Source organism: Anarhichas minor, unplaced genomic scaffold (genome assembly GCF_050575085.1).
Source record: "Anarhichas minor isolate MPS153535 unplaced genomic scaffold, ASM5057508v1 ptg000028l, whole genome shotgun sequence".
Lineage (NCBI taxonomy): Eukaryota > Metazoa > Chordata > Actinopteri > Perciformes > Anarhichadidae > Anarhichas > Anarhichas minor.
This window is the reverse complement of record NW_027466474.1, coordinates 5,062,536-5,074,746: the sequence shown is the minus strand read 5'-3', so window position 1 is coordinate 5,074,746 and position 12,211 is coordinate 5,062,536. Positions and strand designations below refer to the sequence as shown.

The following is a 12,211-nucleotide window of genomic DNA, read 5'->3' as shown; positions in this document are numbered from 1 at the left end:
CATTTTCATGGAAGTGTCTGTATTTTTAGTGATGCAGCATGGCACGTTATTGATCATGGAATGAGCCATTTGCGCACAATGAGGAAAGCGTGCATTGTAAATAGGGAGTGTGTATGTAGCAGCATACGTGTGTATGTGTGTGTGCAAGTGTCTCTGTATGAGCGTAAAGGGCTCATTTAAGAAAGTGGAGCAATGAGAGCGACAAGCAGTTTGAGAGGATTAGAGGAACACAGTGTGTGCATACAGACGTGCTGTGCTAGCGGGCACTTTGGCTGTCTTAAATAAATCATGGATTTAACTGATGATGTGTCTTTCTCACAAAGTAAATAAGCTCGTTGTGGGTGCTGTCAACTCCTTGACAATCTGCACCACGCAGCCACATTAATTGCAGTCGGCCCAGCCCTGATCTAGTTTACTAGCAAGCTTTGACGTGCCACCTCCCTTCAAAAAACAAAGATAAAAACCATGATAACACATTCAAGGAGGAAAAAAAACGATACAGGCATTCTGATAAAACAAGGGGATATTCTTCTTATTCCTTTTTTTCTAAAGTTCTCCTTAAGAAAGGTCCAATTTGTGCTGTGGACATATAAAGCTTCACACCTTCTAACAACTACACAGGTACTGGTTAGCACAGTGTCTTGGCTGGGCATGTTCCTTTACTTTAGTCTCTCCCTGACCTGCTGCTAATGTTAGTTTCCTTTGGCTCGTCAGCATAGTGTCAGGCTGCGCCACTGTAGTGATGAAGCACAGCCTGGCCAAACCGACATCAGCGTGAGCCTTTAGCAGTTTGCATGAAAAAGGCTTTTAGTGCACAGATTCCAGGAGAGGGTTAGCTCTGGGTATCATAGCTGCTGCAGTGGTCACAGGGCCTGCTGTACTGTGGCCTGACCTCAGCCGTATGGAGCTCCTCCCTCTGCCATCAGGCTTCTTTTCAGGCTTTCACTCCAGGCCCACTCGGGGTTAGATATGTGAGGTGGTGCCTGAAATTAGGAAATAGAAGAGAGAGAGAGCGAGAGAGCGAGAGCGAGAGCGAGAGAGCGAGAGCGAGAGCGAGAGAGCGAGAGCGAGAGCGAGAGAGAGCGAGAGAGAGAGCGAGAGCGAGAGCGAGAGAGAAAGAGAGAGAGAGAGAGAGAGAGAGAGAGAGAGAGAGAGAGAGAAAAAGCTTTTACAATTTTAGCAATGCACCCACAAGGCCGAGGAAAGGATATTGGTTATAACTGAGGAGGCTATAATTATGATAATCCCTTTCTTTGTTCAACCTACAGGCTTTGGACGGCCCAGCAAATTGTGTTTTAAATTTGACGGGACGGTTTGCAAAGTGTGTGACAGTGACGCTCTCTTTCTCTCTCTGTGCTACTGTCTCTCCTTATCTTACCCCTCCTCCCTGCCATTTAATCTCCCCCCTCCGACTATCGACCCACAGCAGTAGATATTTGGTCTCCTCTCCATCTCTCACTCTCCCGCGGGTGATAGAGGAGCGAAGAGTCCGTCTCTGAAGCTCGGCTGCTGCGGGTCCGTGCAGCTGTAGCAGAACTCACCCGGTTCTGAAGGGAAGACGTTTCTTAGCTGCTCGATGACTTCCTGGAGCTGCAGCACCGTATCTTGTTCGTGCTCCATATCGTCCCCTGACACACACAAACACACACAGAAGGTTACACCTCTATGAATGGTTAGGCGGGGGATGGGAGGGGAAGATGCACGGTTTCACATTCAATGTGTCAAGCACACATCTAGCCATGGCCTAGCTGACCTGCTGCTTCAGTGTCAGTGGTCTCTCTGCTGGCCGGCTCCCCGTGATGACCCCCTCCAGAGACAGGAGAAGACAGGGTTGACGGCTCTGATCCGTTGGCTTCCGAGTCATCTTTGGGCTGTTTTTAAGGAAACACTGATCAACGCTCAATCCAAATGTTTGCTCATATCCATCACGTTTTAGGCTGCAGACACATATTGCCTTTCACGTAGAAATTAATTTTCATAGTTTACCGCAGCTCTCCACTGGCATCCCTGAACAGAATTATAAAAATGCCTGACAGCTGTTACACAAAATCACTAGGTTACTGTGATTTGTGCTTTGATAGATTTAAAAAGACAGGGTATTGCACTGCACACATCAGCATTGCAGACAGACGTGGGGGAAAGTCTCAAATCACAATCAAAGATGTATAATGTAACTCAGTTGTATTCCCAAATATCACATATATGCAACCCAGCATCTTTTGTATTGTTTTAGCAACACTGCGGCAATACTCGGGAGGTGAGTAAGTTCAGTAGTTGCCGTGAAATCGGGGTGTCTGCAGAGATTGGGAGGAATTCATACATAAACTTACACAGACTACAAAGGCTGATTTTATTTTTTGAGGACACTGTGATATTGTCCTTGGAGAAAAGGAATTGAACAGCATTTCTTTCAGCCAGGAATGTGTACGTCCTCCTCCTCCTCCTCCTCTGCTTTAACCTGAACAAGAAGCATCCTGCACCTCCTTTTTAAGTGCCTTTCTCCCTCGTCACTCACTCCCTTTGCTTTCTCTTTATTCAGTGACACAATTTACATCTGAACTCCTGCAACTAACAATTTACACTTTCTCATTTTGTGTCAGCTCCCACTCCGCTATCAATCTCTTTCTCACACCTTTCCTTTAGACTGCAGTAACTCCTTTTATATTAGGCTCAGACTGTCTAAAGGCCTTTTCTCTTTCTATACTGTACTTTCTGTATTCCCTGCTGGTAGTTCAATCTTGCCAGAGTATATTGCCAAAGTTCGAAATTTACATTCTCAGAGCAGTTGTCATATTTTTTTTCACGTCTCTTCTTTTTTATCTTATCCTTTTTTATGCATTGTACTGAATTTACATGAAGTACTGGATGTACACACTGTGATGCATACAAATGTTAAAAAAACATTAAACTTGAGAGCCACAGTTCAGTTAGAAATATAGCTGAGACAGTTAACCAGAGGCCCTTAACAGAGCAGATGCTGTTGATGATGGACACATTAGTGACTATAGGGATCCAACTTTTGACCTTCCCAGTTTATGAGACAGGGACGTCCACAGCAGAGGAGCCCAGACAGTAAATGCCCAGTCACCTTTAGTTACAGGTCAAAATTGAGTTAGTTACCATCAGTAGAGCCCTAGCAAAGGATCTCAAGCAGCGATCAGGATCAAAGGGAATTAGCAGATCACAGATATGGGCAGGAGTGTGACCATGCAAGGATCTCAAAGCAGGCAGTAACATCTTAAAATCAAGGGCAGCAAGGATTGGATTGACAGAGTTGCTTCTCTTAGAACGTGTTAAAAGTGTGGCAGCAGAGTCTAGATTCAAACTAATCTATATAGATTGGATTTCAGCCTCTTATTAGATAAGGCGCTTGGGAGAGAGAGGGGAGCAAGAGGAGAAGGCATCCAGTTGCTGTAAGCTGCTCAGATAAAGCAGCCACTTATACTACTGTTGGTTCATGGGAAAATGGAATAATACTTGTATAATATTGCAAGTATTTATATAGTATAAGTAATAATATAAAATATCCTAGTTGCCTTTAAGTCACTCTTCTCCATCAAAGTGAATGAGCAATGTGGAAGGCTTTCTTTTACTGTTACTATCCTTTTTTTGTGGATTTATTATTCTTAAACCTGTTTTTCTTATTTTACACCCCATGCACAATAAGTAAGAAGTAAAAGTACGTAAGCATTAATGGCAAAATATATATAACTCTTGCACCAACAGCACTGAGGCCCTTTAAAACAGGGCGTCGTCACATCCTGATTGGCCAAGAGGGGAAATGCACCAAGATGCCCTCAATTCTTAATTAAAACCCTTCAATCAACTCAGGGGAATTGTGACATTCAGCTAAAATAAATTGAGAAAATTGAAAGACAACAAGCACCAAAGAATGAAGGACTGCTACAACTGCTATTATTGGTGAATTAATATTGGCAGAATATTACAGTTGAAGCTGCGAATTATACATAATGCAGGACTGCGAACTATATAATGCAGGGTTTATCAATCTACATATCTAATTATTCCCCAATAGTTTCCTATTAAAAACAATTATATCAATTTATACACTTCCATTTACATCCAAATGCTGAGCTAGCATAACCTTGAGACCGCAGGTCAGCTAAACATGAAATTCTTTGTTTACAAACTCAAAAAAACAAAATAACTAAATATATAATTAATAATTGAACTTTGTCTCTATTATGGAATTACACAGTTTCTTCCTGGAAAGTTTCTTCAACTCTCTCCCTGACACCCCACCACCATGCCTCTCACAGAGGTGTACCTGTAGCAGTAGCTCCCTGAGCCTGCAAAGCTGGGACTCCAGCTGTTTGTTGTGGTCCTCCAGGATCTGCATGCGGGTCTCCAGACGCGTCTTGTGTTGTCGGAGGACCCGTGCCTCGGCCAGGAGCTCCTCATCCTGCTGCCCTTCCTCCGTGGGTGAACCTGGTCCACCCTCTCCAGCCTCAGTTAGCATGGGAACCGACGCCGCCTCTTCGTGCTTCCACTTGAGCCTTCTGTACTCGCTCTGCAGCACCCTGAGGACCCACAGTGGAGGACAGATGGAGGGAAAACAGTCAAGCCCACATGCTGGTGCAGCATACAAAACACATAAACACAACCAAAGGTATTTATCCAGCTTCCACCAAGGGGATAATGTATTGTTGACATTGTAGCACAAGGAGGGAAATCATTTTCATTTCGCGCATAAGCTGCAATAAATCATGTCTTCTATCTCCTACATGTGTGATACTAAGCGTCAACTGATTACACACCGCGCTGTGAAGCGTTACTAAAAAGCTGCCCGTATTAAACAGTGTCATCACGCCCAAATATCCAGTCCAGTGGATCAACCCTTGTATTTTTTTGACAATATCTTTACTCACACGGACTCCAATGCTGTATGTGTAATAATAATAATTGCAAATTGAACACATTTCTTTCTCCTTTAAATTGTTTTTCTTTTCTTCTCAACTGGTTAGAGCCCAATATGTAGAAAAGCTTTGAGCAAGTAACCCTGAGAAAAAGGCACCAAGCTAATAAAACAATGTTGTCTTTATTTTTAAGCCGTTAAAGAAGACATGAAGTCTCCAGTACACACCCCCCCCAAAAAAATAAAAACAGTGTTAAAGGTGTTTGTTTCTCGTATTGATGTATTGTTCAGATATGAGCCACATGAGAGCCACAGCCGCTGTTATAAACTAAGCTACAGTAGCCACTATAGTCATAAATAGGACAACAGAGCACACTGCAGTGTCATTACTGAGCTGGGTCAAGGTTTCAGGCACCCAAAGGGCACAAGTGTATGTGTGTGCGTAAGCTGGATGTCGCTGTGCGCGTGTGTGGAAAGGTCACAACCGATTTGAAGACGAGAAAATTATTCGTTTGAATCATCAAGGTTGCCTCTGGTACCCAATTAAATGGATAGGACAAAGGAATTTTGCATCATTTATGGAAAATGCCTGAGCCTCTTAACAACTAGGAAACAATAAATTCAAATTCAAGCATTAACTTGAGCTGCTTTACACTCGTATCACACAAGTCCATCCATAATGGACTCTTCCTGTCTTTTCTGCAGGACACCAACAAACTGTCAAAGTGCGGTGTTTCATTGTTATCAACACATTATTTTACAGAAGACACGCTGAAAGGAGTGCAATTCCTCTGAGTAAACATAAGCATATTTGTGTTATTGTGCCCCTGGAGCTTTACTGATGAAAATCACTCCCTAAACCAAACTTTTACATCTCTGCTTCATGTCTTAAGACAAGCCTTGGTCTAAATCTCATTCTAATCCATAACCAAATCCAACAGTGAGTTGATGTGTAATCAAAGTTCAGAAGCATTTATTGTGTGTGAAAACAAACACGCAGTGATAACCCCACCAGCTGAACAAATGAAGAAAAGAACCCGGCTCTAGACTCAATGCACCGAAGTGTCCTAAGACACGTGTTTGTATTTTCCTGGATACAGACCTGTTCTCATTCTCCAGGCGGGCCAGGGTGCATTGGAGCTGGTCCTTGTCCTGGTGCTCCAGGTGGGCCAGCAGCATGTGCTGTCCGCAGGGTGAGTCATGGTCCAGGGCTGGGCTGGAGTGACGCAGGAGGTACTGATCTTCATCCCTGAGTCCCCCACACAGGAGACAGCACACTGAGCCACCAGCAAACAGCCACCAGCAGCACAAAGCAGAGCCAAGGACGGCATGTGAGAGCACACGGGCCAAAGCAAGGCAAGGCAAGGCGTGCAGGACGAGGAAAGGTATTGCAATCAAACAGGTCTGGACGGAATGGGATGGGACACTATGACAAAGGCATTGATCCAGGTTCACAGTCTAATAATTAAATGTCCTGTCATAAACTTGGCTCACCACAACATTAAAAACTCACTGACATTTATTAAAAATTGAAGGTGGATCTTAAGATACATCAAAAATATATTGCCCAAACAATAAACTTTGTTTCATGATGGAACGAAAAACTTAATGCGCAGACTTATGATTGCAGACCTACGGCTGTAAAACAATAGATGCATTTGTGAAGGTTTGGCAATTATTTTAATGGAAAGAGTGTTTATATGTTATAAATGTTTAAAATTAATTTAAAGAGTATCTGCTATTATAATCAAATTAACCTACTTTTTAGTTTGCTTCCATTAGCTCGCCGACATTACTGTATATGTAATGATGAAATGTTGACATATATAGGTAGCTTTCCTATAATAGCAAAAACAACACATTGATTCCGATATGGATTATTTTGGACCCACTTATGAATGACTGAAGCATATTTTCATGTCCGTTACCTGGAAATAAGCAAAAAGTGAACTGGGAACAATGCACACAGGTGGAGGGTGAAGGCTACACACACGGGCAGTGTGACTCAGGACAGGAAACAGTATGATGCCTGCCAAACACCAGCTGGAGGCACAGATAGCACAGCAGCATGTTCAGAGCCGTGCAGCAGGAAAAACAGAGAGGCACTGACAGACAGAAGGACGGATTGGCAGATTAAGAACAACAAGATACAATGGCACAAGAGCGGAAAACAGCACTGCTACACACGAAAGAGGTAGAAGTGAAGTGTCATGCATACAAACACACTCTCAGGCATCGAGTTATAGACAGACATGCAAACATTATGTACATGCACTGATATGCAGACATTTTTGTGACAAAGCTCCATCCAAGCGACACTCAATACATGCACATGGCAACAAAGACATTGGGAGCAGGCTTCAGCGGCACTTATTCCAGAAGTAAAAAGCACTGCTTAAAAAAGTGTTGCACTGCGTAAAAGTGGTGTAGTTTTATCTAAGCCTCTAACTAACTTTTACTGTGGTGTCAATCACAGCCTTCTCTCAGAGCACACACACATCAGTCACATCTAAAAAAGAAATAATGAGCACACTTCACAATACACACACGCACGCACACGCACGCACACACTCTCACACACACCTAAAATACCTGATAACACTTTGAACAGAGCTGCTGTGCAAGTAACCTTGACTTTAAAGTGCAATGAAAAATATAAACTATAGAGAGAAGGAGGAAATAGTTGGTAGCCCACACAGATGCCAACAAAATAAGACACAGGCACACACAAATACTACCATTACCACTCTGTCCACCCGACACTTTCCACAATGAGGACTCACCTTGTTGGCCACCTCATTCACATCAAACATCCCCATTCCTCTCACTGCTGTTACCTTGCCACCACCCCGCTCCTCAGCCTGCTTTCCACACACACACACACACACACACACACACACACACACACACACACACACACACACACACACACACACACACACACACACACACACACACACACACCTCTCTCCTCAGCAGGGTTTTGTGTATCTACCCACAGCCACGTACTTTAATCACAGCAGGCATGTGCGTGATGAAGGGGGACTGTGTGCACGCTGCTCGCTGTGGGTCATTTTCATTATGTGCCTGATTATTTATGTCATGTTATCCAATCTTTCCCTAGCAGTCACATATATATGCACAAGCCTGAGCACACACAGAAACAATCAATGTATCAGGAGGAAAGACTTTGCACACAAAACACACACATCATCCCAATGAAAGGCTCTGGTTGTAATGAGGGGGGAGGTAGAGTGGGCAGCATACTCACAGACTTTCATCAGGAGACAGGCTATCCGTGAAGAACGAACAATTCTGGCTCTCCATTTCAGCCAATCTAAAGATAAATATACACACACACACACACACACACACACACACACACACACACACACACACACACACACACACACACACACACACACACACACACACACACACACACACACAAAAAGAGAAATACAAGAGAGTGGATGAGTCAGAGCAAATGCAGAAAAAAGCAAAAGCAACAGATTGATATTATCAACCACTGGGGAGTGAAGATAAAATAAAAAATCAGAACAGTTTAGCTTTTAGATAGTGTGAATAAGACCATGGGCTTTTAGAAATATGGACTGCAACTGTACACAAACATCTGACTGACACGAATGCAGAGAGGTAGAAATTCGAGTTCGAGCTATACAAGTGTGCACAAGGAGGGGAGGATGAAATTCTGATGAAATGCTGTGCACTGTCTATCAGCAATAAAAAGGTAAAAATATGCTTCTATCCAGCACCACGGACAGCAACTGTTGGTGTGTGTGAGGAAGCAGCAAGCGAGTCGCTGTGTGGCTTTTCAGGACCAAGGACAGCGCCTCTAGTTCTGCATTATGTCCTGCTGACTGTCCGTGGACAGCTGCACTGTGCATGCTGCTCTGTAAGCGGTTCCACTACTATAACCCCCCAAAAAATGCTGCAGTAGAGAGAAAATTGGAAAAATACATGGTGCTTTTATTGTTTTAGGTTTGATGGCATAAATAAATAAAAACACCATGAGACACTGAACTGCTCCCAATGGTTCGGCCAGTGCCTTACATGATAGCTTGGTGCTATCAGTGTACACGTGTGTGTGTGTGTGTGTGTGTCTGTGTGTGTGTGTGTGTGTGTGTGTGTGAATAAGAGGAACATTTTAAAGCACTTTACATAAATTAAGTCAATTTACTAAATAAAAAGAGAGATAAATTGGATAAACACAAACACAACATTCAGACTATGGCGAGAGTTTAGCATATGCACTGTATATATTGGCTTCTCCATATTAAAAAGAATGTGAAGTAAACAAAAGCAGTCACACACTTAAACTACCCCCACAATATTATTATGTTGTCGTACACTTACTTAAAGTGTGAAACTACTTTTCTATACTACAGTTGAAATCTTAGTTGTTTGCACATTGCTTATTCTGGCTGTGCAGCTGCATTTATTTGTTGTTTCATTGCTATAATACCAATGAAGAGACAGTTGTAAACAATTATTACAACAATTATCAGCAGTAAAGCATGTATCGGTAACCGTGTATTAACACTACACTCTTGCTTCCTCTTGAGGGAAAAACCTTTACATCTCCTACCCACATGTACAGCTTCCACCTGAATGCACAAGGCCACCCGTTCTCTGACACCCTTTAAAAAAGAAATGTAGGACGATATGTTCCAAAGAAGATGCAGGTGGAGTGAAAGTGGGTACACCACAAAGGTAATTCATAAAATACTGCTGCAGTCCTCTGAATATGACACGCTAATGATATGTAGTAGTGTTGAGTTTTTCCTTCAAGTAACAGTGTAGAGAACCAAACCACTGATGTTAATGTGGCTGCCCACATATATACATGCATACATACACACACACACGTGTGCTACATGAAAGCATCAGTCTTAAATCTACGCTGCAGCATTCTCAGTACACACATGCACACAACACGCTCCATGCTGCATCATCTTTCGCAGAGTGTCGTCAGCTGAAGGGCGGAAGAAGGAGGGGTGAGTGATGTAGAGGCTGTCAGGGACATCCACATCACATCCTATCTCTCTCCAGAGTCTGATGACACCATAAAATTGTGAATTTTAGGATTTATCCATGTCCTGTTTCAGGGGGTCCGGCCTGTGAACCTGACCACCCGTAATTCAACCCGGAACACTGTTCATCAGGAAGCCTTCACAAACCTGGAGTCTCAGTCAGGGACAACAGCAAATGAGTAATGAAAGGGTAGAAAGTAATAGGAAATAGTAGCATGGGTATGTGGGTGTGGGTGTCTTGTGCACACATTTGTGTTTAGCATCCTGCATGAATGGATGTGAGAGGAAATGAGAAACGGGAGAGAGAGAGAGCGAGCGAGAGCGAGAGAGAGAGCGAGAGAGAGAGTACGAGAGGAGAAATCCTAACAGAGTTCTAAGAGGTTTTTCAGTATCTTCCTCCCATCTATGCTCTATAAGATATCGAAGCAGCGCTGATGAAAGGAATGAACTCTACTCCTGCATCAATACGGGGGGGGGGGGGGGGGGGGGGGGGGGCATACAAAGAGAGAGATGATTAGGAGACAGAGGCAGTCTCAGTGTTTGACATGTCTGCAAATCTGGCTTTTCTAACCCCAAACATCAAATATGTTATCTCCCTTGAGATGACGGGAGACTGCATTATTGCCATGGATTAACACATCCTTTTTTGGATGAAGGGCACTTTGACACACACACCCACACACACCTGTCTAATATGTCATCAGTAGGGAAAGAATTTCCGACACCGACCTGCCAGTGATGACACCCAGTATTTTGACATTGCCTTGACTTTCCATTAGGGTTCAAAGTGAGCGGAGAGTTACGAATAATATGGGGAATGAATTCAAATAAGGAATAAGAGACAGACAGACTACTCTGTCTCCTCTTATTATGATAGTGCTCAGATCATGATGGAATAAGCAGAGCAAACACAGTCAATACTCGTTCATTTTGAGCCAGTATAATGTCTCTTTGGCACACAGGATCAAAGTAGTACTGGTCAATGAACTAAACATGGAAAGGGGTCAAGATAACAACCAGAATTGCTGCCTAGTGGTTGTATACCTCCGTCATGTTGCAGTTTACATTCATGTCTGAGCAAAATGTCATCACTTCATCATTTTATTCTGTCGAATGCCTCTCGTTCAACCCTTCAATCACACACCAATGGCAGCAAACTACCGAGCCAGGCGCTGGCCTAACTATCCGGAGCAGTATTGACATGTTGTCATGCGGAACCAGGGATCGAACCGCTGACCCTGTGATTAGCGGCTGACTAAGGCCGAACAAAAACTACCACCGAATTGGATCAAACTGCCTTATGTCTCAGTAAAAGCTTCACAGGAAAGCCATTTAATAAAGTAACATACATACTATTAAATATACATATATTTAATGAATTCAATGAATGCTTAATTACACAGTTACAATATTCACTCATTAACAAGTAAGTTTAAAGGATAAGTCTGGTGATAGTGTATTATTCTAACAAATTATACTTCTGTGCCATTGTTGTCCAACATTATTAAAAACACATCAATGAGCCTGACATGTTTCTTCATAATTTACAGTTAATCCAATTGACAAAAATACTCGCTAGCGCACCAGATCTGTGGCTGAAAACAGTATTTACTTCTGTTTGAGTAACATTTGCTAAAGCGACAGCTGTTATGCCCAGGAAATATTGAAAGCATGTATTCACAACCCGTTTTTAAAGATTTAGTAGTAAAGAATGGGCTTGAGGCTGTGAGACAGACAGATAGGCATTGGTCTCTCACAAAACATAACAAAAATATAGAATATTGCCAGCATTTATCTTTCAAAGTGTTTATAAATGAGCTGAGAAGACATATTAATATAAGAATACAACAATGTTATATTAGAAAACATACATTATCTGTTTCTACACCAGTAACAGATGATTCATATGAGCAGTAAGTTATTAAAAAATGAATACATTTCAACTCCTTATATCTGCTTACAACTATAGTGGGTTATACATAATTTAGAATTTATAATAGTGCTTAGAAAAAGTGTTTTAGGACACTATCTGAAAGCACAGCCCTGTGATCATAGATTATTGTCTCAAATAGAAACCCTCACTGATTCATTCTTATACAGAAAAAAGATGGTTGAGAAATAAAGATGGCTTCCTGAGATGATAAAAGATGAGAGGCTTGCTATGAGTAACATAGCTAAGATAGTGTATAGATACAGTGGACGCTTCTAAAATATATATATTTAGCTGTAGGAGCTGTGGGTCGGGTGTTTTCTCAGCAGGCAAAGGATGAAATGTGTCTCA

General features: G+C 42.5%; 1 protein-coding gene across 1 annotated transcript in view; it reads right to left on the bottom strand.

Annotated features, from left to right (window-relative positions):
• Positions 1-963: 963 nt before the first annotated feature.
• The window catches only part of drp2 (dystrophin related protein 2), a 101,624-nt gene continuing 90,376 nt past the window's right edge, over positions 964-12,211 (bottom strand). The window contains exons 20-25 of the mRNA XM_076103621.1: positions 8,148-8,213; positions 5,979-6,125; positions 4,289-4,541; positions 1,754-1,871; positions 1,542-1,628; positions 964-983 (exon numbers count right to left, since the gene is read on the bottom strand). Coding sequence (XP_075959736.1) covers positions 964-983; positions 1,542-1,628; positions 1,754-1,871; positions 4,289-4,541; positions 5,979-6,125; positions 8,148-8,213 — 691 coding nt within the window. The remainder of the gene's footprint in view (positions 984-1,541; positions 1,629-1,753; positions 1,872-4,288; positions 4,542-5,978; positions 6,126-8,147; positions 8,214-12,211) is intronic.